A 26,733-nucleotide genomic window follows, 5' to 3' on the forward strand; every position below is an offset into this window, starting at 1 on the left:
AGCACCCACTGGTGGGCACATGCCCAAAGTTATGTGGGTGGAACATCTCGCCAGTTACTGACCAGTCCCCATGGGAAGGAACACCACCCCACCTGCGAGCAGCATCTCCAACCCCAGATGGACCCATACCTGCAGAGCTGAGAGGTCATCTGGTGCCCGGGCAGTAATGGCAGGCTGCACATCCAGCACGTTGTAGTTCCTGAAGAGATTCCTCAGCTGCTCCTTGTTCTCGTCTATCATCTGAATAACCCTGGGAAGAGAAGGGTTGCTTGGGCACCTTGACATTATTGAGGGTCCCGAGGGAGCTGGGCCGGGTGGGGGGCCAGGGGACGTACCGCTCCACATCCAGGATGCGGTTGGTCTCCCTGTTTACCACATGGATCAGCAGCTCTGTCTGGGCAAAGTTCACCCGGCCTTTCTTGTCAACATGGAACTGGGGAGAGACAGCAAGGTCTCCAGTGTGGGAGAGGAGTCTCCTCCTGAGCATGCTCCAAGGTGTACTTGCATGGCAAGAGACCCTCAAGCACCAATCTGGACCCCTTCAGTACACCCCAACCTGGAGTGTATTCGTCACCTTCTGAGCCCAGGAGTGTCTACGGTTATCCAGGCAGGATTCCCCCAAAAGAGACTTCCCAAGTAGCATCTGGAAGGTTGCCTACCCCTCAAAGCAACGTCCAAACAGGATGGTTACCTGCACATCATCTGTGTTGACGATGGCACCTGTGATGTTGGAGAGCAGGCTGATGAACTCCTCCTCAAACTGCCTGACCTTGTCAGGGATCTCATTGATGATGATTTTGACCCTCTGGTCATCCCGCAGGATGTAAATCCCCACAATGGCCGTGTCGTTGTGGCCCACCAGGTCAGAGGCCATAATGTCCACCACAAAGTAGCCGGGGTTATAGGCCGTGAAGAGGTCGAAGGTTCGCAGGATGCCATCAAGAGTTCCTGGGGAATGGATGGTCACATGCCTGGGATTAGTGACCCCAGCCATGGGGACAGCTTTGGCCATATCTCTGCCCAAGACGCCATGCTCCCGGCAGCAGGCTGGGCACTCACCGATGCTGAAGATGTTGGCCACCTCCTCGGAGTCGTTGGAGTGCTGCTTGATGTAGCGAATGCCCAGGATGTTGTACAGGACCAGGCTGTTATTGCCCACATCGGCGTCCACTGCGACCACTCTGATCAGCTCCGACCCCACCTTGGCATCAGTGGCAACCCCTTTGAGGGAGAGATGGGAAAGGGACCTGGGGCGAGGCTGGCTCTCGCTGCCCCATCATCCTGCTGGATTTTCCTGGAAGTATCTCTGTCTCCTGGTGCCCCCCCAGCCCCTGGCACCCCTTACCCGCTGTGTACTCCGACTTGGTGAACTGGGGGGACTGGTCATTGATGTCATCCAGGAAGATCCGCACCTCCTGAAGTGTCAGGTCCCCACTGAGGTCCCAGAACTGGGCTCTCCCCGCCTGCTGGTCCTGGGGAGGGGACCAGTTCCTCTGGCTGGATGCTTTTACAATGATTGAGTGGTACGGTTCCTTCTCCCGGTCCAGGTCCCGCAAGACCTTCAGCTTCCCCTCTCGGCTCAGCTGAAAATTGCTCTCCTGGTTCCCAGCTGGGTGCAGAAGGGGGTCCCCAGTTAGGCCCCTTTGGGCTTGGCACTTCCAAAATGCCACCTTGCCCATTGAGAAGGGCAGAGGGGCAGTGAGGAGATGAAGAAAATCCCGGGTGAGGGGTGTGTGGAGGGACACAGAGCTGCCATCTCCACACCCACCTGCTATGAAGTAGTAGACAATGGCGTTGGAGCCCTCATCCGCGTCCACTGCACCAGTGACATTCCCCACCACAGTGCCTGGCCGCGAGTGCTCGGGGACAGAGAGTGCCTGGTACTGGGGACTATCCCTCTGCCAGAGACCCCAGAGAAAGGAATGTTAGGAGCACTGAGGTTGCTTTAAATAAAAGCAGACAGATCCCATGGTGCTGCCCACCATGGTGATGCCCAGGGCTGCATGCTCCATCACATGTGCTCGCTGGCATACCCATCCCTGCATCCCCTGCATCCCACCCCCTTCACTCTGGTGCCTTACAGGTGGCCTGAGGAAGATGGGTTCATTGTCATCGATGTCATCGAGTGCTACCTGCAGGGGCTGCATGGTCTCGTAGGGTGGCTGGCCCTGGTCACAGGCCACGATGATCAGCTGGGGAGAGAGGCAAAAGGGCTGTCCTGGGCAAAACCACACACACTGGGAGACATCACTGAGGCAGGGACAGAGAGGACAGCTGGATGGTGGACGATTTTGGGGGGATTTAACAGGGAATTGGGTGTTGGCTTACCAGGATGCAACCCCCCTATAACACTTGATAACCACCCAGTTCCTGCTAAGGTGTGGTACCTCCACAACTGTGTCAGCCGACCCCATCCTCACCACATCACTTGCATCCCACCAGCCCCATGCTGGACCCACAGCCTCAAGGCCTGCCCCGGCCCCCTGCCCAGCTCACATTGTACACTGCCTGCTTCTCCCGGTCCAGCCGCATGGCCGTCTGGATCAGCCCACTGACAGAATCGATGCTGAAATACTCCCAGTCCTTGTTCCCTGCCCCAGTTTTCAGCAGGTTGTAGAGCACCACTCCGTTGAGACCCTCGTCTTTGTCTGTGGCATAGACCTCGTAGACGTTGGACCGCAGGGGGATCTCCTGCTTGCACACACAAGCCCTTCAGCCTTGGCACTGCATGCAAACCCCTGCTCCCCCTGCCCCTCCAGACCCCTTGGTCCAAAATCCCTTGGGTTTGGAGGTCAGCAAGCTCCCACTACCCAAACCCAACATGGGGCTGGCAACATTGAGCAATGATTCCCTTTGGCCTGGTGGCTGGGGACTGGCTGAATCAAGCCTGGCTTCCCAGAAAGAGGAAACATCTTAAATGTCAGCATTTCCAGCCCATGTTTATAAACATGCTCTGCACGCACCACACACGGATTGTTTACTAACTCTGAGTGCTGCTGGGGTTTCTGTTCCCCAAATCTGCCCCACCACCCTGCTCGCATGTATGGAGAGAAGCTGTTTTTGAGTGTCCAGCCCCATGAACCAAACCTTGCCAAATGCTAAATCAAGGCCTTGTTCCATCCCCAGTGGAGATGGAGTTTGGATTTTGCTGCTGATAGGCAGGAGTGCTCCTGAATACACTTTCAACGTGCCATGACCCTGCTTGCTCCCAAGGGATTTACCTCCTTGATGTGCAGGATAGTGCCATTGGGTGGGCGGATGAAGACGGGGCGGTTGTCATTGATGTCGATGACCTCGATGTGAAGCATGGTGGTCCCCCAAAGAGGGGGATGCCCCTTGTCTGTGGCCACCACAGTCAGGTTGAACCTCTCATAGGACTGCAGGCGCCGCCGGGATGTGACAAGCCCGGAGTCTTTATTGATCTTGAAAGCCTCTGGGGACAGAAAAAACCCCCCACATCTCTGGCTCAGGACACTTTGCGCCAGATAAATTATAATTAAAAATGAGTATACCAGCTGAAGTGCACCCCTCACTGGTGGGAAATCCCTGTCAAGGGTGATGGAGTGGAGCTGGTGCCTGAGGCCAGGAGTGTGGATGGTCTCAGGGTTTTCATGCCATCCCAGCCCACTGCCACATCCTTGTCTCTGGGCTCTACTCCCTGGTTACCCCTGTCTGTGTTTCACTCCTGCCCAGGCTGGCATAGTGGAGCCAGAGGAGTCCATGTGTCTCAGGAAAATGAATGTTCTGCCATTCCCCTCTATATGCTGGCTTTTGCCTGATTTCCATGATTTCTCCATGTGCAGATATACTGGATTTCAGGCACTATCACTACCCACCCACACCTTTGCCCTTCAAAGCCTTCACCTAAAGCAGGCAGTGAGCTTGCTGCAAGACACACTGGTGTACATAGAAAGTCCTGCTGGGGTGGGGAAGACAAGAGCATAAGCCAAGGCTGGGCTTCAGGATGAAGTCAGGCAAAGTCCTAACACCCCATGAGGAACTGGGAACTGCAGAGCAATAGCAAAAGCTCCACGCTTTCAGTATTGCTCCCAGGAGCCGAAACCAGCCGCCCGAGATGGGCTGTAGGCTTGGTGCCTGCCTACTCCTCCCTCTTCATAACCTTCCTCCCTGGGGAAGAGCCCCCTGCCCCCAGCACCTACCTGCTCCAGGACCCTCGATGCTGTAGGTCACCACGCCATTGTCCCCTTCGTCCAGGTCGGTGGCACTCATGGTGATCACTGACGTCCCTGCTGGCTCATTCTCATAGACGCTGGTGCTGAACTGGCTCTTGCTGAACTGGGGCCTTACATCGTTGATGTCCAGGACTGTGATCAGCACCTTCGACAAAGCACAGCCAGCTGGGTGGTGTGGGGCTGGGGAAGGCTGGGCAGGCCCTGGGGCCTCACCCCTGCTGTGACCTTCAGCTCTGTTGCTGGAGCAACTTCCTGCTATTTGTTTCAGCTCCACCAGCTGAATTCCTGCCTCCAACAATGGGGGCCGCCGTGGCTGGGGCACCCATTGATGCCACAGCACTTGCAGACAATAGCATCACCCTTCCCTGCCCCTCCTGCTGACGTGCTGTCCCTGTGGCACAAAGTACCCTGCACCATTCACCCCACAGCTCCTGGCATCATCTGCTCTTCCTTCTGCCTAATTGCCCCCCAGTCCAGCCACTGGGGAGGAAAGGTGGAGCTTTAACACCTTCTTGCTGGTGACCAGCACACAAGGGGTGGTGGGAGGAGGAGAGCCCTACCTGCACCGAGTTCTCCCGACGGTTGCTGGAGACATCCCCAGGGTTGTCCCTGGCCACGGCTGTCAATGTGTAGCGATCCTTCTTTTCCCGGTCCAGGGCTGACAGGATGTAGATGTCACCCTGCAGCACACAGAGACCTTCAGGTGGACCTCGTCTGGAAGAGCTGGTACTCAAGAAGGGGCAGAAGGTGAGGTGTGGGAGCAAGGCACAATCTGGGACCATTTCAGCCTCCCCTCTCTTTCCCTGCTCTGTTCCAGCCTTGGTTGGCTCCTTACCGTGTTGGGATTTATCCCAAACTTGCCCTCTCCATCGCTCAGGCTGTACTGGATGAGAGCAAACTGCCCGGAATCTGCATCGGTGGCCATGACCCTCACGATGACCGTACCCAATGGCACATCCTCAAAGACAGCTTTCTGCAACAAAGGGAGCAAGCAGGACTGGTTCATCCTGTGCTGTTTCAGTGGGCAGTAACCAAGGGCACAGGGTGGCACCCAGGGCTGGGCACAGCCAGACCCCCAATAAGGTTCTGGCACAGAGCGCATGGCAGGGTTGACTACCTTCAAATGGTTCAAGCACAGGCAGAGGGAAGAGAAGGTGTCCCTGGAGAACCCCCAGCTCTGTGCCTGTCCTCACCAGGCAGGTACTGCCCAGCCCCACAGGGAGAGTCTATTTAACAGCCCAGTTCACCTGGTAGGATGGTTGACTGAAAACAGGGTTGTTGTCATTGATGTCCACGATCTGGAGGTACACGGGGATCTCAGCCGATCTGCGGGGAGAGCCATTGTCGGAGGCTCGGATGGTGAAGTTCAGCCACTGCACCTCCTCATAGTCCACTGTCCTGTTGGCCACAACCTTCCCTAGAGGATGGCAGACCCTGAAATGAGAAACTTGCCCCAGGTCACCAACCTGCCCCAGATACCCACCTCCCCAGGCCACCAACCTGCCGATGGGTCTTCCAGACAGGCGTAACCTTCTGGAGAGAGGTTCAGCAGCTCATAGGTGATCTGCCCATTGGCACCTTTGTCTGGGTCCACCGCTGAGATGGAGATGAGTGTGGTGCCCTGCGTGGCGCCCTCCAGGATCCTCTCAGTGAAATAGGTGACCCCGAAGGGGCGGAAGCGGGGTGTGTTGTCATTGACGTCCAAGACGTTGACTGTCAGCTTGGCTGTGGCCATGGTAGAGACCACAGGGGGAGAGAAGAGAAGGAGAACAAGTGACAGATGAGAAGGAAGGTTGGGAAGAAGGAGGGCTGTAAAGACACAATTGTGAAACTCCAGGAGAGCCAACTGGTGCTAGTTCATCACAAAAAATTGCAATATTCCCCAAAGCCACTATGCCTGGAGCATGCTACGGGTGTCCCTATGCCGCTGTGGGACACCTACTCCTGTTCTTTGTGTGTCTTCTCACACAGGAGCCTGAATTTACCCATAGCAGGGTGGCAAGATATGATAGGAATGGTAATGAAGAAATGAGTGTAAGGTTATGGGCACACAGCCCTTTTCACACACACTGTAGCCCTGGGATATCTGGGACATTCTCTAAAGCTCAGGGGAGAACCTGAACCTGATGGGAGCTGGTCCAGGACTGGTCCCACTGGAAATGCTGCTGGTCAGGATGGAGAGGAACGTGGGAGAGCTGCTGATTATCCAGAAGCTGCAGTGGTGCCTGGGAAGGGCTGTGCCAGTCCCTGTCCCCACACTGCCTGGGCAGAGCCCACCCTTACCGTTGGGCACGCTGACTGAGCGGTCGATGACTTCGCTGGCATTGTCATGGACAGAGATGGTGACCTCGTAGGTGGCCACTAGTTCACGGTTGAGGGGAGTTTTGATCTTCACAGCTCCTGTGAACCCCAAAATACGGATGTCACAGGCTGCCCCCTCCGAGGACCCTGGGCAGGGCCGTGTGTACCAGCCAACTGCTGCACCCTGTGCCATGCTTGTTGTCCTGCCTCTCCAAAGGCTGACTGAGGAAAACACTCGAGAGCTACAGGAAGAAACAACTGTTCTCCCCCCGCTCTCCATCTCCTGCCTTCCTGCCTGTTCCACACAGCCTCAGCTGGGTAAGGGTTCCGGTTGTGCATCCAAGAGGGGTCTGAAAGCTGCTGTTGCTGTTCCCTTGCACAACCCCATCCACCTGAGCTCAGCATCTCTAATAACCTTGTCCTGTATACTTTCCAACAAGGGCCTTTTTCTTTCCTGGATCAGCTTTCTGCTTCCAAAAGAGATGCAGAGAGCTCCTGGCCCTCCTTCCCCAAAGGAGCCCACCACCTACCCCAGAGTGCCTGCCTTGCTCCCCCAGTGAGGGTGCTTGGGTCCAGTCTGCCAAGGCTGAGCAGCCCCTGGCCCGCAACAGAGGCCATCTCTGCCAATGGAGATGGGTGAGATGGAGGGAGATGACGGGTGGCATGGAGAGAGAAATGAGCACAGACACAGAGACAAACCTGGCCGGCTGAGAGCCAGAAAAGAAAGCAAAGGTAAGTCAGTCAGACAGGTAAGAGAAGACAGGGCAGGGTGAGACAGGGCAGCTGGAGGAGGACAGTGGGGAAGCAGGAAAGGAGCATCACCTCCCTATACCTTGGTCACCTACCTCCAGGCAGAGAAGAAGCAGAAGCAGAAATGAGGAGAGGGGTCCACACGGCCCGTGCCACCCTTCCTGCTCTCCTACCTGTCCTAAAATCCACAGCGAACGCTCCTTGCTGTTCGGGCACCAGCGCATCCGTGTCATCGCGGGCCACGATCCCCAGCAAGTAGTACTCCAGGCGAGGGTGGAGGTCCCTGTCAATGGCAGTCACCTCGGCCACCACGGTGCCAGGGGGAGCCGACTCGGGGATGCTGACAGTCTGGATGGGGTTGATGAACTCGGGCCGGCAGTCATTGATGTCGTCGATGACGATGCTGATGGTGGCGGTGCCCGAGAGTGCCGGGGTGCCCTGGTCCACGGCCACCACCATCAGCCGGTAGGCATCGCGCTCCTCCCGGTCAATGGTGATGTTGGCCACGCGGATCACCCCTGTGGTGGCATCAATCAGGAACCTGTCCTGGCCACCACCCTCAATACGGTAATCCAGCTGCTGGTTGAGGCCACTGTCAGCATCTGTGGCTGTCACCTGGAGGACGGAGAAGCCTGGAAAGGTGGGACACAGCCCTCTCAAGCGAGGGTTGGACGGCAGCAGTAACAAGCCCTCGGTCCCAAGGCAAATACCATGAAGCAACATGGGCAGCCTCAATTCCCAGATTTTCCCTTTGACCCCATCCTGGTCAACTGTGTCATTGGGAGCTGGATCTTCACAGTCCCAAGGGGACACCCAGGTCACCCCATTTCCCACTCTCACATCCAGTCCTGACCTGGGGGGCTGTTCTCCAACAGCCGTGCCGTGATGGATGCCGGCTGGAAGATAGGGCGGTTGTCATTGTCATCCAGGATGGTCACTGCCAGGCTGGCAGTGCTATTCAGCCCTCCCACATCACAAGCCACCAGCGTGAACTCCAGATGAGGGTCCAGCAAAGCCTCTCGGTCTATTGCACCACCAGGCTTCACCGAAACCACACCTGGAGAAGGAGAAAAGCCTGGTGGCAGACCACATTGGGACCTGGTGGCCCTGAGCTGGAGACAGAGCAGCTGAGCAACCCCACCTGTCTTGTTGTTGATAACAAAGAGGTTCAGGGATGCCTTCAGGAGCTGGTAGGTCACCACGGCATTGCTGCCCTGGTCAGCATCCAGAGCTAGGATGGGTCCATTGAGCATTGTGACCGGTGTCCCTGGATGAGATGACAAAAGCATTAGGGAGGGTGGCAGTCCCCTGTGGGGCCTCCCGTTCCCCTCCCACCCTGGTGACACATGAGGGACAGCAATGAATGGATGGAGGAGGTGACAGAGTGGGGCCTTGCGGGGTACGAGGCACTGGGGGGTGGCTGCTGCAGCCTTGCAGACGGACTCGCGAGGCCCAGGAGAGGTGGTGGGACATCCAGCTAAAAGCAAACAGACAGACACATCCATCAGATGGGTGGCACCGGCATCCTGCCACCGAGGGTGTCACCTGGAGACACCCAAACCCTTTTCTTGAGATGTTGCTCAATGGCAGGACGGGATACCTAAGGTCTTGGACCAGGGAGCAATTTAAATGGCAGGAAGGCAAACAAAATAAAAAGAATAGTGGTTTTAGCTCTTTGTGTGGGAAATGTCTACCTGACCAAGCTGGATGTTTTTAAAAATCTCTAAGCCCGGAGCAAGGCAGTTCCAGGTGATGGAGAGATGGCAGTCCCTCCTCTTCAGGGATATTGGGCAGGTGGGTGCCCTCAAGGCTGCCCCCAGGGCTCCACACAGCCCACGGGCACCTGTTGCAGCTGAGCAATTCCCAAATGGGGCCGATTTCTGTCCTGTGCCAGGAATGATTTCCACAAGCAGCATGGACCAAAGCTACAGTCTCCTTAAGGCTGATCAAGGCACAAACTCCTCAAACTCAGTGTCCCTGTCCCACTGAACTGCAGCCCTGTCCTTCTCAACGTCCTGTCTCCTTCACCATGGCCAGGAAACACCTCCCCTCATCCAGCCCTGAAGGCAGCCTCCAGGAGCCACATAAGGGAGTGAAGAGAGACCTACCAGGGGGTGAATTCTCCATCACCTCAGCCTGGTAGGAGCTCTGGGTGAAGAGGGGGCGGTTGTCGTTCTCATCCGCTATGGAAATGACCAGCAGGTCAAAATCCTAAAGGAAAATTGGGACAAGAGGGTGATGACCATAATGTCCTTTCCTTGAGCTCACCTTCCCCCGCTCCTATCTCTAGTCAAAGCTGCATTTCCTGGACCACCCTTGAAGGTGTGCAGGGACCCTCACCCTGAGGCAGTCAGCCAAAGGATGTTCCACTATCACTGTGGTTGTCCAACTCCCCAGCCCAACATTGTCCGACCTTCCATGACATCCACTGCTGTTGCATGGAGTGAACAAATGACTTTGGGCTTGCCCTAGACCCTACTGAGCCTGTTCTCTGCTGGGGATGGGGCTGAAGCCCCCTCCTTGTGATCCCCAGATCCCTTCCGGGGACGGGGTTGCTATCGGAAACACTGTGGGTAAAGGCACTGCTTGTTTTTGGCCATGGCAGGAACCCCCTTTTCCACCTGCCCTCCTGTCTGCACCACTGGAGGTCCCGGCAGTGTCCGTAATTACCCGCCTGGCATTGCGTATGTTCTCGGGGTTGTCCTTCACCGTGATGGTCAGCCTGTACTCGGCCACCCGCTCCCTGTCCAGCGGGCGGTTCACGTACACAGTGCCACTCTACCAGGAAAAACAAGGGAGAAAACACCACATGGGATGTGAGGAATGCTTCCCCTAGGGCATCTCCTGCCAGGGCAAGGATGCCAGACAGCACACCTGCGTTCCCACCCTCCTTATCCCAGCATCCCACCCCCCAGGCCGTACGGTGCTGTTGATGTAGAAGGCATTCTCTGTGTTCCCTGCTGTTATGTCGAAGGTCAGGAGGGCGTTGGGGCCCTGGTCCGCGTCCCGGGCAAGGACACGGGTGACAAAGCTGGAGACAGCGGCGTTCTCACTGAGGGTGAGGTTCATTGGAAGGTTCAGGAGCACAGGGTCGTTGTCATTGATGTCCAGCACACGGACACCCACAAGGATCTGCCAGGGGAACAAGCAGGGCAGGCATGTGGCACTTATTTACACCCCTCCCATCCTTTCCTCACACTCCCCAGGCAAGAGGTGGGCTTTCCCACTCAGCCCAGTATGGAAAGGCCTAGGGACAAGGAGAAGGAGGTGGAGGAGAGGAGAATGAAGCCAGAGACCAGAGGGAAGGAACTGAGCATGGGGGACGGCAGGTCACAGCCCCCTGCGCCAGCCTGGGGGACTCACTGTGGAGCTGAGGGGAGGCACTCCCCGGTCCTGGGCGGCGATGGTGAGGTTGTAGAAGGGGATGTTCTCACGATCCAGCTCGGCATCCTTCCGCACTCGCAGCTCTCCTTCCACCGGGGAGATGACAAATTCCCCTGCCGGAGACAGCAGGGCCCTGGCTCTCACTGTGCCTTGGCTCCCCAAGGGAGTGGCTTGTCTGGGAGCTAGGGCACCGTGCCAGGTCTGGGGACAAACTCATGTCCTGTTACTGCAGATATAGGAGGATTGTGACAGCTGGGGACTGTGCTGGATGCACCCCCAGGAACCAGAAGGAGCAGGGGATGGAGTGAGTGGCCAATTAAGAGGTGTCTGTCCTCGTTTTCTGGGCCTTTCTGGAAGATGCCAACAGCCCCTCCATGCCCTGGGATGGCATGGACACAGCACAGACCCCCCACGAGCTGAAGGGCCTCGTCCTGCTTGTTCTGGCAAAGCTTTGCAGTGGGGTCAGCTGGGAGATGTGATCGGGCTCTGCCTTCCAGATTCCCACCACCCCCTTCACAGGGGGACGGCCAGATGTTCCCACAGTTAGGGATGGCCCCCGCTCCTCTGCCATCTGCACCAGGGTGCTGGTGGAGCTGTGAGTGCTGGTGAGCAACTCGGTCCCCAAACACCCTTCAAACCCCACAGGGACTCAGGGACAGGGCTCAGTTTCTCTTCCTGTGCTTTGGTTTTTTTGCCTTTTTGATTTCTTTTTGCCTTTATTGTTTAGCAGATTTCCCCCTTCCCTCCACAAGTCCCAGCCGCCCCCTGTCCAGGCATGAACAGGTTAAGTTTCCTGTTGCTCAAAACAGGATTTCCTGGTGTCGACAGGCTGAGCAGGAAGGGAGGATGGCTTTTCTAAAGCGCTTCCTCCTTGCGCTCCTGCAAGCCAGGCTCTTCCATGGGGCGGCCAGTGGGAGAGGCAATGCCCTGTGTCCCCACTCACCGAGGGGGTCCCCGGCAATGATGCTGTATTCCACTTGTCCACTGGGTCCTGAGTCCCCGTCATGGGCCAGGAAAGTCCAGACACGAGGGCCGGGCTGCCCCTCAGTGACATCGAAGGGACCCTCGTAGGGCCGTGGGAAGGTGGGACAGTTGTCGTTGATGTCATTGAGGTTCACCAGCACCTGAGGTCAGGGTGAGAAGGATGAGAGTTGTGAGAGGAGAGGGATGGAAGGGGAAGACCACCCCGCTGGCCATGAGCATGGGAAGCCATGGATGGGTGACACTGGCAAAATACCTCCTGTATTTCTAGCTTTTCTGGGTTCACCAGACATCCAACTCACAGCTCAGAGATTCAAACTCGGTTATTCCTGACCACAGCCATCCTACAGCCACACTACAGAACTCCAGCTGCACACTGCTAAACCCCTGAGCCATACACCATGGTGGGGAACTCAGTGCAAAAAGCCCACTGTCCTCCACATTCATGTCCAAGCAGGACAGACAAAACCACAGACATGAGTTAGGAGACACCCGATCTCTGCAGCAGCTGCACACTTGCTCACTCCTTTTCCTCCAACAAATAATTCCTAATGCTGAGCAAACTTCAAAAAATTGGCATGTTGCATCCTTGTTCCAACAAAACCACCGCCACCAATGGTGGTACTGATGGTTTTGAGAAGGACACTGGAAATGAGGAATTTTCTGACCTCCTGGGTTAAAGAATAGTGAAATCCACGAGATGGGCATTTGTTGCTGGTTAAATCTAATCTTTACAGAGAGTTTATCCAAATTTCTGTTTCCTAGCAGTAGAGAAAACAAACACTGGCACGTCTTATCAGGATGATGGACTTGCCGTCACTGGGGATCTCAAATAATCCCTCAACCTCCTCCTAAAAGCTGTGTTTTCATACATTGCTGGCACAAACTCCTTGGGCAGTGGAGGGAGGGTGTTTCCTATCTTTTCTGGCTTTGGTGTTTGTTGCTGAAGGGGTTTCCAAGTTCATGTCTCTGCTTGAGCCAAGTGCAGGGGAAGCTCTGCCTTCACCTGCAGCACATGGCAGCTGCTGCCTTCGCTGCCTGCAGTTGAACCCCGGGTCTGTCCTGGGCCGGGAAGTCATCACCAGTAGTATCAGATGCCCAAATCTGAAGGCTTCACCTTTTCCCAAGCATGAGTCCCACTGCCAGGCTTGTGAGGACAGATTTATCCATAGAAATCTCCCACACTGGTAATCCCACTTTCCTTCAGTTTTTCTTTTTTTTCCCCTTCACACACAAGAACTTATCTCCTTTTGGGGGATTACAGAACCTGTGGCTCAATATCAGGGTGAGGTACAATGGTCCACGGCAACCGAGACAGAAGATTTAACCCATCCCTGACACCTGCAGACCACCAAATCAATCTCGGCATGTGGCACAATTTATCAAGTCACAAAAATAATCAGTGTACTCAATTTCTGCAAAATATTTTCTTTGGAGCTGCTCGCCTGCCCTCCCCAGTCTTTGAGCAGTGCACTAAGTTCAGGTCAATGAGGCCCAGGGAGAAGAGAAAGAGCTTTAAATAACCTCCTTACAAGAAAGGAAAAAGGAATTTTAAAAGCACATAAATAACCACAGAAGATAAAGATTAAGCTGAAATTAATGCTATAGCAATGCTTTACTACCTGCTGCCCCTTCAAGCAAGAAGAACCGAGGCCATCTCAAGAAAACATAATGCAACTTAAAAGGAGTTCCAGGAATTTCTCTATGTCTTTGCAGGACCTAACAACTGGGCTGATTAACCCATAAGTGTCCATTGTGCATGACCCTGTTTTGAAACCCCACTGAGGGAGCAAAGTGACAGCAACTGGGCAAACCGGCCACAGCTGGGAAAAGCAACTGGTGACCACTGGGAAGGAGATGTGAAACTGCTCACAGAGCAGGAACTCCTTGACCCCAAAAAGGCCACAGTGTCGCAACCCCCCCATCAGCTCCTTACTGTGGTGGTCGACGTCAGCCGGCGCGAGACAATGGGGCACTGGTCGGTGGCGGTGACGATCAAGGTGTAGCGCCCGTGGCTGATCTCGTAGTCCAGCTCCTTCATTGTGCGGATCTCCCCCTGCAAGGACAGGGGAGAGCAGCTGGGAGTGAAGGGAGCAGGACAGGGACACGTCTGGAATGGGGCCGGCATCTGTACTGACCGTGGTGTTGTCAATGTGGAAGGTACCCAAGATGTTGCCTTCGGTGATGCCATAGGCCACCGTGCCATTGGGTCCCTCATCCTGATCCAGGGCGTGCACAGTGACCAGGGTGGCGTTGAGTGTGGAGGGACCTTCATCGAGGGTCACCTCGTACAGCTGCTGCCGGAAGGTGGGAGCACTGTCGTTCTCATCCAGGATGGTGACATACACCGCGGTGGTGGCCTGTGGGACATGGGACATCACGTTAGACACTGTGGAGGCATTTGCTGGGCAGTCTCTGGAGCTGGCTGGGGAAGGCTGGATTTGTCAAGGCCAATGACCAACACAGGCTCAACAGTGCCAAGAGACAAAAACAGAGTGCAGGGTTCCAAATGAAATGAGCCGTGGCAGCAAACACACTTCCAGGTAACGGCTGGGTACAGAGATAAACGTACTGAGATTAAATCACACCCTTGTTCCCAAGCAAATCATGTCTCTATGGGGTCCCTCCTCTTTTCACAGTTTACCATTGCTGGCAACACCAGGGAGCAGCCCATGGCACAGGGAAAACCAGAGGCTGAACCCCACTGTGCCTCCCTGCCTTTGGAGGAGGCACGTGTGAGTCCTTGCCTAGCCACTGGGAACACCGTGGCTGCTATTAACAAGTGTGGCAATATGGATGGAAAATACCTGGAGATGACGCTGCCACAGCTCAGGGGAGGAACAAAACCGAGCACCTTGGACAACTGGACTGACCTCCCACAGTCCCACCATCTCCCTGCTCACCACAATGTCACTGCTGGTCAGGCTCAGCCAGATCTGAGCCTCTTCCAGCTGTCCCTGGCTCTGCACAGGCACCTGGATGTCCTGGCTGTCTTCTGCAGGTGTCTCCCCACCTGGGGATGGGGAGGTGACAATGGCACAGCACTCTGCCTAAGGGCTCACCACAGACGTGGGGGCTTGGGACAATAAACCATTTTCTTGGAGTCTCTGGACTTCATCCTACACCTTCCCCAAGCAACACACTTCTTCCAGCCAGCCAAGGGTTACATTTTTGGCAGGAGCATCACAGCCGTGTTTGCTGTAAAACCACAATGCCACACGGTAATTAGGTACTTTTCAATTTCCCTGCACGCTCCAGATTCAGAGCAGGCAAGCAGCAAAGTTTCCTGTGGTTTGCAAAAACTCCCCGTGTCTGCGGGCTCCACTTTCCAGGGAACGCTGACTGGAAATGAGGCAGCTCTCAGCTGCAGCCAGAGATTTTGTTGATGCCTTAGGAATTTGAAGAGAAGCTCCCAGAGGAGTTATGTGTCAGACCATGGGGCTGCTTTGCTATTTCAGGGCAGAGTGTAAATGGGCTGTGGGAGGAGATGCTTTGCTCCCATTTTTTGGGGGAAAGCTCCGTTTCCTTTTCCAAGCCAGCATTGTTCTGAGTTACGCTTCCCTGTACCTGCCTCCCGTTCATCCCAGGAGAGGTTCTGCCTCCTTAATCCTCACAAACACGGGAAAAACAGTCCTTGCAAGTAAAGTAATTACAACCAGGCCCAAGGAATCAGCTCCTGCTGGGAAAGGGATGGAGACCAGCACCCGCAAGTCCCTTGGCACGGCGAGCATCCCGCTAAGCACCCCAAAAATGCAGGCAGGAGGACCAGCTGGTTCTACGTGAGGCTGTAAGGGAAGAAACCCAGCAAACGCAACCACTGCCCGAAGAGGTGGGGTCCGAATAGATTCCCACCCGCGGGTGCTCCCGCCCGCAGCTCCCTGCAGCCTCTCACCTCCGGGGGGTGCTCGCCGTTCTCTCCAGCGCTGCGCGACATCGCAATGAAATTTCCTGTCTGTGCAAGTCCGGCTGTCGCTGCGGGGCTGCTCAGAGCGTGCAGTGGCTCCGCAGAGGCCACCTCTCCGCGGTCACCCCGCCACCATGGGGGCAGCGTCCCCCGAACCGGGCTGCTCCTGGCTGCCCTCTGCCTGCTCGCTTCCCACGGTAAGCTCCAGGTCGCTTTCCTCTCCTCCCTGAGCGGAGAAACTCTCCTCACTGGGGCACCGTGTTCGCCTGCCCGGGGCTGTGTCGCGGCACAAGGAATTAGGGGTGTTTGGGGCGTTATTTATTCTCTTCCCCTGTGATTCTGGTGTGTGGGGGATCAAGCCAGTGTTTCACACGGTGCTAGTTGTGCTGGGGTAAAGGGACCACAGGGGAACTGCTGTTCTAAAACTCTGAGACTGTTTTTTTCTTTCTTCCTCTGCTTTGATCTAACATGCGTGGAAGGAAAGCAGCCCCCTGTCCCCGCCAGCCTCCCGCTGGAGACCCCCGGCTGGAAAAGCTGCTCCGTTCCCGCACGGCACTTTTCCCTGGCACTGCGGGGGTCCCCGGCTGTGCCACGGTGAGAAGATCCTTCCAACAGCCCTGGGGGAGCGGGGAGAGGGGATTTGTGCGAGCGGGGCTGGGATGCCCTCTCTAAGGATGCTGCGCTCCGCCGGGATGTGCCTGGCAGCTTCTCCGGGTGGGCAACCAGCCGTGGCCAGGGCCACTGTGAGTGGCTGCCGAGTTCCCCTTCCTCGGAGTGAGCGCTTCCCAGTGCTGGAAGCTCGCTGGCTGCTTATCAGGGGGATGCTTTGGGAGGGGGCTGCTTCATGCCTGACTCCGCACCAGCCCTGGCAGGCAGCGTTTCCGTTCGGGGCTCCGGGGCCAGGCGGTGAAACAGGGGCGGTGGCATTAAAACCGCGGTTCGGCTCTGGACGACTCAGAAAAGGAAGCTGGGACGGACCATGATCCCTCCCTGCCCTGCGCAGGCAGAAGGTGGGCATCGGGCTTGGCTTCACCCTCTCTCCCGGGACAAAGTGACTGCCTCCATGATTTCTGCCAGCGCATCTCCAGGAAGAAAAGATGCCCAAAGATGCCCCACTGCAATGGGGCCGGAGGTCCCTTCTCTCCTATGGGACAGCAAGGCTGGTGTGGATTGAACCACGTTTTGCTTCTCCTCTGAGTCTCGGCATCAGGGAGCAATTCCCAGCATCTCTACTGGGATTTCAGTTATTTCATTTATGCATCTGGGGTGCTGGGACTGAACTTCAGGCCTTCTGCAATGCAACAAGCTTGGATGCTGATGTTCAACGTGAGACTGGTGCCAGAGGAACCAAGCTTTGTGCAACCCTGTGCCTGCCAAAACTTTCTGAAGCCCTGGCTAATTTTGGCAGGGACTGATGGAGAAGTAGCCCTTGGAGACATCCAGCTTGGGGATGCTGGCAGCAAGGTGGATGAGGAAGTGGCTCCTCTTCACCCAAAGGATGGCAGCTCAGCTGGGCTTTCCAAAATCACATCCCAGGTGCTGTCCCTGGGCCAGGGCTGTGCTGGAAGACGAGCAAGGCAGGACCCTTCCAGTGGGAGCAGCGGCTCCCAGCTGCTCCCTCCACTGCCGGGATGATGGGTACCCCCACTGCTGGAAAGCCATTTGGCTCCTGGGGTGCAGGAGATGAGGGCTATTAACATGTCTCAGGCATCTTCAGCAAGTTTTTCGCTCCTCTTTCTCTTGTGCTTGAAGTACTCCTGCAGAGCTGTGGATGGCCCTGCACATCTCACCTGGATGATAACGCTGAAGCATAATGACAGCACAGTGATGATGGGGCTTGTGGCACTTTGATGTGAGCCTGTTACAAGAACTCCCAGAAGAGGAAAAAAGCAGAGCTCCTTGCTCCACCTCTATCCAGCAGCCCCTCCTCTGCAACAGGTGAGCCCCTCCAAAGGCTCCATCCCCTGCTCCCTGCTGACTTCCTTGGAGTGGAAAGAGGTGGCCTGATGTGGAAGCCATTTCTGTCAAGCACAGGAGTGCAGATCAAACATCTGCTTGCTAGGGCGAGGGACTAAACTTAAGAGAAGCAGCCAGCAGAGGCTTTTGGACACTGACCCAGAATTCGGTGTAAATCCTGATTTATTTAAGCTGCTGGTCGGCGAAGTAGCACAGGTTTCTGCACTTTCTTGTGTTTCTGTTTTGTCTGAAAGCAGAGTTCCCAGGTGTCAAGAGAGGCAGTGATGCCAGCGCTGGGATGTACCGACACTGCACTGGGCTCTGCGCCACACCGATGCAACACCACTGGCTGAAGTTACTGAGGTGCCAAAGAAGAAAAGGGGCACTTTTGGCACCTGCTTGAGACCTCCTCTGTCTTGACCAGATGGTGACAAGACAACAGCTCTCAGCTCAGCCCTCAACTGGTCCAACCAGCTGGAGATGTGCAGAGATGGGCATCTGGCTTTATTCTGGCATTTGCCAGCAGCTCTGACTTCAAAGGGAAGTCCTTCAGTTGGGGTGTGGATGGAGCCAAGCCTGGGCTGTGGGCATTGAAGAAGCCCAGGAGATTAGGATCCATGGGCTTTAGTATAAAGACACCACCAGAAGATGTTTCCTCTGGGCTCCATCTGGCATTCAGCATGCATTTGAAGCCTCGGTAATCTTGGGGAGGGAGCACCAGCTGCCCTGGCACTGCTCTGGGTTGTACCGTGCCTTGCCAGCTGCTTTCTCCTCCAATCAATGGCTTTTGAGAGCCTTCCCCCGCTCCAGAGAAGGAAGGGAAGGCTGTACTGCCAAAGGCTGCACACATGTTAACCTCTGCCCCTCCCCGAAAGCGTGGGCTGTGCTGACTTTCCATCCAGACGGTTCCCATCAAGCTCCGGAGGTGGAGGCTGGATGGTGTAGCAAGGCAGAGCTTTGCAAACTGCGCGGGGATGAGTGGGACGGCCCTACTTCTTTTGAGGGGGGTGCATGGAAAACAAAAGACTCCTGAAGACACTTTTGGAAGGTGTTGGAAGTGTGGCTTCCTCCAATAGAGCCCTGGCTTCCCTTCCTCTGGCTCCCAGGAGACCCCCGATGTGAATGGGGCACTTCCCCTTGCAGCAGGTATTGAGAAACACATCTGAGGTGCCTTTTGTGTTCAGTGCTTTGGCAAGGAGGTGGGGGATCTACTCTGCTGCCTGCAGAACCCATCCAGGCTGGCCATGCATCCTGGCCCCAGCAGCACCCAAGGAGAGGAAGAAGCCAGGGCTCGAAAACAAGACTGAAAGAGGCAGTGCTGAGCTCAGGCCCTGCAAACCTATGCCGCAGAGCAGCTCCGGGGACGTGCTGCTGCACGTGCTGTGGGGAGCAGGAAGCAATTAGCTGGAGTGGTCAGGCAAAGGTCACGCCATCCCTGACTCTGGGGACTCCTTGGCACTGTGGGCTCCAGAGCAGGGAGTGCAATGGGGCCGATCTCCTTCCCAAAGCCTCCCTCTCCCTGCAGAGCACCCTCAGGCAGGGACTCAGGGGCTTCATGGCTGCTCTTGCACCATCATGTAAGAGACAGTGATAACCACGAGGGGTGCAAGGCACATTTTTGGTTTCACTCTCTCTAGCAGAGCCCCGTGCCAGGGAGGTGACACAGTGACTCTACTCCCAGGAGGAGGATGCTCTCCGGGTGGCCCAGCAATGGGGAGCCTCTGGCCCGGCTGCATGCTTGCGGGCAGCCACATCACTCCGTGCCTGTGATTGACACCCTCTTGATACAGCAAGTGAAAAACCTCAAAGTGAAACGTGGCGGAGCTAATGGCACAACAGGATGTTACCAAAATAAAAAAGCATCTTGTCCTTACAACATCTTCTCTGCTGCAAACCAGCCCCAGAAACCTCTTTTCCACAGTAATTTAAAGTAAATAAACCCAGAATCTGCTTCTTCTCCAGCTTTTGAAGTGACGTTTGCACTTCGGCAAACATGAAGGAGTGGCAGGGCCAGAGCACCAAAACCTCTCCTGTCTTTGCACTTTTCCCTCCCGGCACAGCTCCCCTCACCCACCAGTGCCCCCCACCCGTGTGCTGGGAAAAGACCAGCAATGCTGCTGTGTGCCCCTTGCTCCCACTTCTGCCAGGGCTCCTGTCCACATTCCAGAATTTCTTTCTGAAAATTGTTTTCATTTCCAGCAGCTCCTAACTGTCAGCATCAGCCAGTTCCCCCTTCTCCTCCCTGGGGGCTGAAAAACAAGGAGGGTGGGACCTGCTCCCTGCCTCATCTGTGGGAGAAGGGGGGGGGCACTGCTCCTCCTAGAACTTTTCTGTTTGTTTTTGCTCCTTTTATTTTTTTGCAGCTGGCTCAGCAGTGCTTGTGTTTCCTCCTTCCTCATGAAGGAGGAAACAGAACCTGCTACCTTGCTTCTCCTCATCCTCTGCATGCTTTGCCTCCCTGCCCCACACCGCTGCTGGCCCCAGAGAAGCTTCTGCCTCCCTGCTGCTGATATTTAAAGCATGTCTCTCCTCCAGAGTTGATTTCTAGGGTGAAGTTGTGCTCCCAGCCCCGCTACAGAATCCTGGAATGATTTGGGTTAGAAGGGACATAAAGACCGTCTAGTTTCAACACCTTCCACTAGAGCAGGTTGTTCAGAGCACCATCCAAGCTGGCCTTGTACACTTCCAGGAATGGGGCAGCCACAGTTGTTCAGGGCACCCTGTGCCAGGGCCTCACCACCCTTTGCCGACATCGGTGGTGGGTTTGCAGTGCTTGTTTGGGGAGTTTTGCTACAAACTCAGGGTAAACACAGGCTCTGACTCAGTGCCTTCTCCCCGGCAGGAGGGGCAGCAGCTTTCCTGATCACCACCCCGTACTCGCTCTGCGTCTGCCCCGAGGGCCAGAACGTCACCCTGACCTGCCGGATCAGCGGCCCCCTGGCCGAGCGCCACGACCTGCTGTACAAAACCTGGTACTTCAGCAGCACGGGGGACCAGAGCTGCTCCGACAAGCGGCACATCCGCAACGTCACCGAGAAGGAGCTGCACCACGACCTCAGCAGGCACCACGAACTGCCGGGCAACAGCTCCCAAAAATCCCCCCTCAGGCGGCAAAGCAGCCAGCACGGTGTGGAGTTTGTCCCTGACCACCACGGCGCCTTCCACATCGTGGTGATGAACCTGACGCTGCAGGACAGTGGGAATTACTGCTGTTACGCCGTGGAGCTCAGGCGGGAAGGTCACAGCAAGCCCCACACCAGGCAGGTGGCTCACGGCTTCGTGGAGCTGCAGATCCAGCAAGGTGAGGGGGACAAGGGGAGCCCCTGCCAGCCCTGCATCCATGGCAGGGCAAAGTGCCAGAGAAAGGGTGGTGGGGGATGCAGCACTGGGGCTGGGGAGGCAGTGTGTGCTGATGCTGGAAGTGCAGGGCATGTTCCAGAAGGCAAAGGGCAGCAGATGTTGAAGGTTTGGATTGGAGCTAGAGAGCAATGAAACATTAAAAAAAAAAAAAAAGAAAAAGCTTAGCAACTCAAGGGGCTGGAATGCAATAAAATCCATGGTACATAGTTTCACTGATCTTCATCAACCTTTTACTGGCAGAGAGGAAAACAAGCCTCAACTTAAAAGGAGCTGGCTGGTGGTGCAAGCCTGAGTGACGGCTCACAGATAACCTTGGGACAGCAGCCCAGTGGGAGAGGCATGAGGGAGGGGAAGGCATCTCCTGGCCTTGATTTGCAGCATTAGATAGCTTTTCTTTAAAAAAAAACTATAAAAAAATAGAGGCTGCATGGCCAGGGATGGGCCCTGCTGCCATGGGGAAAAGGGGCTTGCAGCAGGGATCTCAGTGAACACTTCCCAGGATTAAACTCCTGCTTTGGGGTGCTCTGGGATGATATTCTCAATACCAGGGAGAAAAGGCAAGGACATCGAGCAGGTTGGGAGTTCTGTGGGACCTGAGGGAACCCCCCAAGGTGTAAGACGCTTTTCTGTTCTCTTCTGCAGGCAAAGGGGAACTTCAAAACTGCACATTTCATACTGCCACCAGCAAAGGTAAAGGGAAAAAACCCTCTTTCCAATGTCCTGCTCACCATCCTGGCCCAAGCATTCCCTAGGGATCACTGCAAACACACCAGTGTCCAGATGCAACCTCACAGACAGGTGTTGGGAGGGTGGTTTCCAGTGCTGTTCCAACAGGGTGTGCATCACAGGTGCATCCTCAGGCTAAGGAGAGCCTTCTTCAGCCCATCACCTGGACATGACTGTCCTGAAGCCCATGGAGATCATTCACCCTGTTGTTCTAAAGCACCTGAACTCCGTCCCAAAACAGAGTCAGGGAATTAGCGGCCGCTGCCACGAGAAGATGGGAAGGGACAGAAAGATAAAGAGTTGCAGGCACCTCTTGCTACACCCCAAGCCTAGGCCACCTCTGCCTCGAGCAGGGGAAACCCAAATCTTGCCTGAGTGCTCAGACAATGTGGGGCTCCCCCAGAGCTGTGTCTAGACATGGAGATGCCCACACTTCACTTTGCAGCTGGTTTCTTGCTGGGTCGCTCTGTCTACCCCCCTTTGCTGGCTGCTAAATGGGCAGATTTGGCTAAAATTATTTTGCAGCTTGCCCAGACAAGGGAAACAGCTCCTGGTCCCCATGAGCTGTGCTTCCTGTCCCTAACCCTCAGTCTCAAGTGCTGGGACACCCTGCCCTGTCAGGAAAAAAGGAGAAAAAAAGCCCCCTCCTAAAATGCAGACACATGGGGCAAGAAGCTGCTTCCTCAGATGTGCAGGAGAGGAGCTGAACCTGCCCTTGATTTAAGAAGCTCTCAACCTCACCATGAGCCATCCCACAGGGACCTTGATGGCCATAGGTGTGCCTGCAGACTGCCAGCCTTTCTGGGAGCCTCTGTGGGTGACATTCTCCAGGGACACATTAATCAGCAGAGGCTGTGGGTACCAAGCCCTTTGATGCCTGAGCACCTGGAGGCTGGCAGTGGGTCAGAGTCAGTGCTCCAAAGTTGCTGGGAGCCTTTATCAGGGCTTCTCTCCTCATGTTTAGAAGACCAAAGACCTTGGGATGTCCTGCAGCAATGAAGGACTTTGGTCTAGGTTCTAAAAGGATGCCTCAGAGCTTATCTCCACAGCTGGCAGTGCACCCCAGTGTGAATCCCATGTGTGTGGGAGCCACATGCATCGTCTCTGAGGCAACATGGGGCTGCCCTGTGCTGGACTTGATCTTTAAGGTCTCTTCCGTCCTAAACAATCCTGTGATTTTGGCTTGGGGAAGCCAAGGAAAGGGAAGGTGAATGGAGGGTTCATCTCTGCCCTCTTCTGTTGCAGATATCACGGCTGCCGCACTGGCCACAGGCGCCTGCATCGTGGGCATCCTCTGCTTGCCCCTCATCCTGCTCCTCATTTACAAGCAGCGACAAGCTGTCAGCAGCAGACGTATGTACCGGGACACCCACCTCATCTCCTGGCCTGTACTAGCCTGGCAAGGCTGGGATGGGATGTGCCCCACTAGGATCAGCTGCTTCAGCTGCCCTAAGTCCCATGGGTGTGCTGTAAGGTGGCCCCCAAAGACAGGTCCCTGCCAGGTGCTTCCTAGAGAGCTGTCCTGGGAAGGACCAGGCATGCCTGCAGGCTGCTGATGAGGAGTGTGGGATATGAGGGGACACCAGCAGCGTGCTGGAGGCACTGAGACTGTGAAGATGCTCCCTGCTGAACCCTTCCCTCCACATCCACTGTGAGAGCCATCTCATTTACTCATCTCTCCCTTCACTGCACACCTGAAGTAGAAGCTTTGCCTTCTAAGTGATTGAAAAGCATTTTTAGCACTTTTTCTCCCCCTCATCTTTAAAAAGACCCCTGACATGTCCATGGCCACAGAACTGCAGCAAGCCAGGTCTCCCCTCCGCTGCCCCAGCTCTGGAATATCAGGCTGTGCTGAGGCATAGCAGGCTGACAGCTCCTGCCCATGCTTGGCTCCCAGAGACTTCGGTAATTAAGCGGAAAGGGGCACCACCTTAACTGGCAGAGCCATTTCATCAGCCCTTGGGCAAGCGGGGGCCTGCGGTTTCCCTCTCCCAGCCTGGTGGGCGGCTGTGCGGCTCTGAGGAAACCTTTGGAGAAGTGGTTTTTGCAGCAGCAGCAGGCACAGTGCCAGCCACAAGAATGGGAACTGTGCTTTCGACAGCCATCCCCTTCATGCACCCATTTAGCAGTGGCTGGGCTGCAGCTCCCACCTCCATTGCAAAGAATCACCTGGAGGCTGCTTCACCCCAGAGGGGAGTCAAAATCCAGGGCGGGGTTGCCTCTCAGGTACCATGGACCAGGTTATTTCCACAAAGCACTTTTCTTTGGCACAGTTTGGGCCAAAATTCGAGCACCTCAGCTCAGGGTGATTGCCATACAGGTGTCCAGCAGAGCCCAGTAACACTCCATTACTGTTACTGGGCTGTGGGATCTGCTGCGGCTAAGGGCATGAGGGAATACCTACCACGGTGCTGCTCAGCCAAACGCAGGGGCAGCCAAGTGCCCAGTGGTGTTTTGCAGAGCCCCAGGAGGGTGCCACAGGTGGGTGGTGGGTGCATCCAGGCACGAGTGGGCCCAGACTGCAGCCTGGGTGCTGCAGCTGCACCTCACTTCACCCCATGCCTGCAGAAGTATCTCTTCCCCTTCTTTGGAGGGTAAGAGACACTCAATGGTCTCTTGAGTGAGAGACCACAATTGGTCTCAATGTGGGAGGAAGCTGGGCTGGGGAGTGAACAAGGTGGGAGAGGGCAGGGATGCAGAGAAGGAGGTTTGGGAGCGAAGCAGAGAGCTGAAGAAGTGGATGAGGAAGGGAGGAATGCAGGTGGATAAGACACCAGAACACAGCACTGGGCCTGACGCTAGGCCTTGTGCTGCCGGCACTCACCCCAAACGTTTTGTCTTTGGCAGGTGCCCATGAGCTTGTCAGGATGGATAGGTAAGGAAACGCACGTGCTCCCAGCTGCCCCTGCCTCCTCACCTGCCCTCTCTGCCTGCATCTCAGACCCTACAAGGGTCTTGCCCTTTCCTCCTTCCCTTTAAAGCTGGCACATATCCTCAGCCCGGAAGAGCGAAAGGGGTGCTGGTGTCACCCATGCCCTGAGTCCTTTCCCTTTCTGGGAAATCGCTTTTTCTCTTCCCTCTCTCCAAGTCGGAAGTGCCTCCTTCTGTTTTGCCTGTGTCAAGGGCCTGCATCTCCCTGCACCCCCGGAGAGCCTGAAACCACTTTGGCTGAACTTTCCCTGCTGCACTGGGCTCCCTGTTTGCTCTCAGCTGAGGTGCCACCACCTGAACCTGCTCCCCGCCCTGCTTGGCTGTTCCCAGTGCTCAGCCAAACCCCTGGGGATAAAAAAAGGCTCCTGAGATAAAAGTGCAAATGCCTCTCCTGTCCCACAGCAGCGCCCAGGGCATTGAAAACCCCGTGTTCGAGGCGGTGCCATCGTCGAGTGTGGAGCCCCGGCCCCGGCCCCAGCTCTCCTATGTGGCCAGCAGGCTGCCCTCTGAGTCCGGCCGGCATCTGCTCTCGGAGCCCAACACCCCCCTGTCACCCCCTGGTCCCGGGGACTGCTTCTTCCCAACCCTGGGTGAGTGATGGGCAATGCTGAGCCCCTGTGAGACCGCAGGAGAGGTGGGGAGGAAAGGGGAAGGTGAGGGGTTAAATATCAGTGACACACTTTGTGTTGTGTGGGACATCAAGTCCCATGGCTTAAAAGAGGAGAAGGACCTAAACTCTCTGTTTTCCATGCAAAAGTAGCGTTTGGCCACTTCCTGAAATAATATCCCTTCAGCTGTAGGCTGGACTAATACCCCTGGTCTGCCCTTTTCCAGATCCTGTTCCTGACTCACCAAATTCCTTGAAAGCCTGAAGACCCCAGAGGAAGCCACATCCTGCAGACCACACCATGCTCACCAAGACAATACACCCCAGAGGGTGGCAGGGCCAGGGGCAGCAAAGCCTTAAGAAATGAAGCTGTGTGCAGGATCCCTGCCCTTGTCTCCCATCCTGCCACTGCCCTGGGACTGGAAGTGAACCTCTCTTCCTCGGATTTCAATTTTTAACTACCTGTTTCCTTGGATAAGTGCATGGCTCTGTACTGCTCACATTTTACAGACTAGCTGAAAGTTGAGGATGTGGAGATGGAAGGATGTCGTGCACCTGCAGACTTCCCTGAGGATTAACTTATTGCCAGGGTTTAAGCTCTGCAACATCAACACATTTCTGGATCCTTGACTGAACATCCTCTCTGGGAGTGGATGGTAAAACATTTTATTCAGCATGGAACAAAACAGGATCACCAGCCAACCTTGTACTACCTTTCTCTTTGCAAAACAGGAAGGGGAGAGGCTCCCTGCTGCCACCAAAGCCTTCTTTCCTTACCAGCCTTTTAAAATGGCCATGGACTTGTGATGCTGCTGCCTTTTCAGCAGGACACATGTTGGGAGGAGCCTTATTTCTGCGGCAGTTTTATCCTTGGCTTGGGATCAGGGCAATTTATCTTTCTGTTTGTTTCACTATCAGTGCTGATTAAAAGGAAAAAAGGATGTTTATGGTTTTAGTTTGTTTTTTGGTTTTTTTTACATGCCTGTCATTTAGGAAGTTCATCTGGAGGATGTTGGAGGATGTTCCTGTGAGGTGGCCAAGAACCCCTGTGGAGAGGTGGAGGCACAGGGGGCACAGTGGGAAATGCTACAGATGGCTTCCCCTGGCCCTCCTGGGGCCAGCACAGCCAGAGCAGCCAGCGCTGGGGCCACTGTGAGAGGACTCTCTGATGCCCTGGGGGACGTGGGTGCTCTTGCAGCATCTGAACACAGCACCTGGCATTGCTTATCCAAAAGAAGCTACAGCTCCAGCGTGACTCAGCCCCAGTGATGATATCAAAACTTGTGGCAGACGCTGTTACTCATTGTTTTGGGTTTTTTTCTTGTTTCTCTTTTTGTTGTAAAGTGGGCAAAAAAATGGCCACGAGACAAACATAAACATTTGTCATAGCAAAACAGTGAGCAGTGTCAGACCTGAGCTTTAGCTGTACCAGGCAGCATGGCCAGACAGAGCATCCCCGGCAGCACATGAATTTCCACACGGCATGGCTGGATGAAACAGCATTTGCCTCTGGAATGGGGTGGGGACGCCCTGGGCTGCTGCAGGGTATTTTTAATCCAGTGCTGGCTTCAGCAGGAGCAACCTCAAGGTGGTTCAGGGATGAAGGAGAAGCCAGCACCCACACCCCCATGTACCACAGC

At 55.5% G+C, this 26,733-nt stretch overlaps 2 protein-coding genes across 13 annotated transcripts in view; one reads left to right on the forward strand and one right to left on the reverse strand.

Annotated features, from left to right (window-relative positions):
• Window positions 1–26,733, reverse strand: part of CDH23 (cadherin related 23) — a 181,927-nt gene that overhangs the window by 3,750 nt on the left and 151,444 nt on the right. For 7 of the 11 annotated variants that reach the window (XM_019286531.3, XM_019286532.3, XM_019286530.3 and 4 more), the window contains 25 exons: window positions 13,748–13,969; window positions 13,546–13,665; window positions 11,572–11,752; window positions 10,608–10,741; window positions 10,167–10,376; window positions 9,915–10,022; window positions 9,353–9,455; window positions 8,386–8,721; window positions 8,098–8,301; window positions 7,418–7,876; window positions 6,477–6,593; window positions 5,694–5,918; window positions 5,441–5,610; window positions 5,029–5,166; window positions 4,754–4,873; window positions 4,161–4,338; window positions 3,222–3,433; window positions 2,497–2,691; window positions 2,082–2,192; window positions 1,769–1,898; window positions 1,346–1,609; window positions 1,060–1,221; window positions 692–948; window positions 336–433; window positions 130–250 (listed from right to left, as the gene is read on the reverse strand). In XM_019286531.3, coding sequence (XP_019142076.3) covers window positions 130–250; window positions 336–433; window positions 692–948; window positions 1,060–1,221; window positions 1,346–1,609; window positions 1,769–1,898; window positions 2,082–2,192; window positions 2,497–2,691; window positions 3,222–3,433; window positions 4,161–4,338; window positions 4,754–4,873; window positions 5,029–5,166; window positions 5,441–5,610; window positions 5,694–5,918; window positions 6,477–6,593; window positions 7,418–7,876; window positions 8,098–8,301; window positions 8,386–8,721; window positions 9,353–9,455; window positions 9,915–10,022; window positions 10,167–10,376; window positions 10,608–10,741; window positions 11,572–11,752; window positions 13,546–13,665; window positions 13,748–13,969 — 4,575 coding nt within the window. Of the gene's footprint in view, window positions 1–129; window positions 251–335; window positions 434–691; window positions 949–1,059; window positions 1,222–1,345; window positions 1,610–1,768; window positions 1,899–2,081; window positions 2,193–2,496; window positions 2,692–3,221; window positions 3,434–4,160; window positions 4,339–4,753; window positions 4,874–5,028; window positions 5,167–5,440; window positions 5,611–5,693; window positions 5,919–6,476; window positions 6,594–7,417; window positions 7,877–8,097; window positions 8,302–8,385; window positions 8,722–9,352; window positions 9,456–9,914; window positions 10,023–10,166; window positions 10,377–10,607; window positions 10,742–11,571; window positions 11,753–13,545; window positions 13,666–13,747; window positions 13,970–15,501; window positions 15,581–26,733 lie in introns of those variants that run through there. The other 4 variants (XM_020583827.2, XM_039553795.1, XM_019286534.2 and 1 more) reach the window with 2 other exon arrangements.
• Window positions 15,531–26,034, forward strand: VSIR (V-set immunoregulatory receptor). 2 transcript variants are annotated; one of them, XM_020583829.2, is made up of 7 exons: window positions 15,531–15,710; window positions 20,312–20,770; window positions 21,472–21,519; window positions 22,801–22,908; window positions 24,403–24,430; window positions 24,889–25,076; window positions 25,321–26,034. In XM_020583829.2, the coding sequence occupies exons 1-7, from the start codon at window positions 15,548–15,550 to the stop codon at window positions 25,356–25,358; spliced, it is 1,032 nt and encodes a 343-aa protein (XP_020439418.2). In that variant the 5' UTR covers window positions 15,531–15,547; the 3' UTR covers window positions 25,359–26,034. The 2 variants fall into 2 exon arrangements, with proteins under 2 accessions (XP_020439418.2, XP_020439419.2); XM_020583830.2 differs by having other exon boundaries at window positions 24,892–25,076.

The sequence above is a fragment of the Corvus cornix genome, chromosome 6, assembly GCF_000738735.6.
Source record: "Corvus cornix cornix isolate S_Up_H32 chromosome 6, ASM73873v5, whole genome shotgun sequence".
Classification (NCBI taxonomy): Eukaryota; Metazoa; Chordata; class Aves; order Passeriformes; family Corvidae; genus Corvus; species Corvus cornix.

Coding starts and splice junctions, on each gene's coding strand:
- VSIR (XM_020583829.2), top strand. CDS start 15,548: ATGAAATTTCCTGTCTGTGCAAGTCCGGCTGTCGCTGCGGGGCTGCTC. Junction 20,771..21,471: donor GGAGCTGCAGATCCAGCAAG/GTGAGGGGGACA, acceptor TCTCTTCTGCAG/GCAAAGGGGAACTTCAAAAC. Junction 21,520..22,800: donor TCATACTGCCACCAGCAAAG/GTAAAGGGAAAA, acceptor CTTCTGTTGCAG/ATATCACGGCTGCCGCACTG.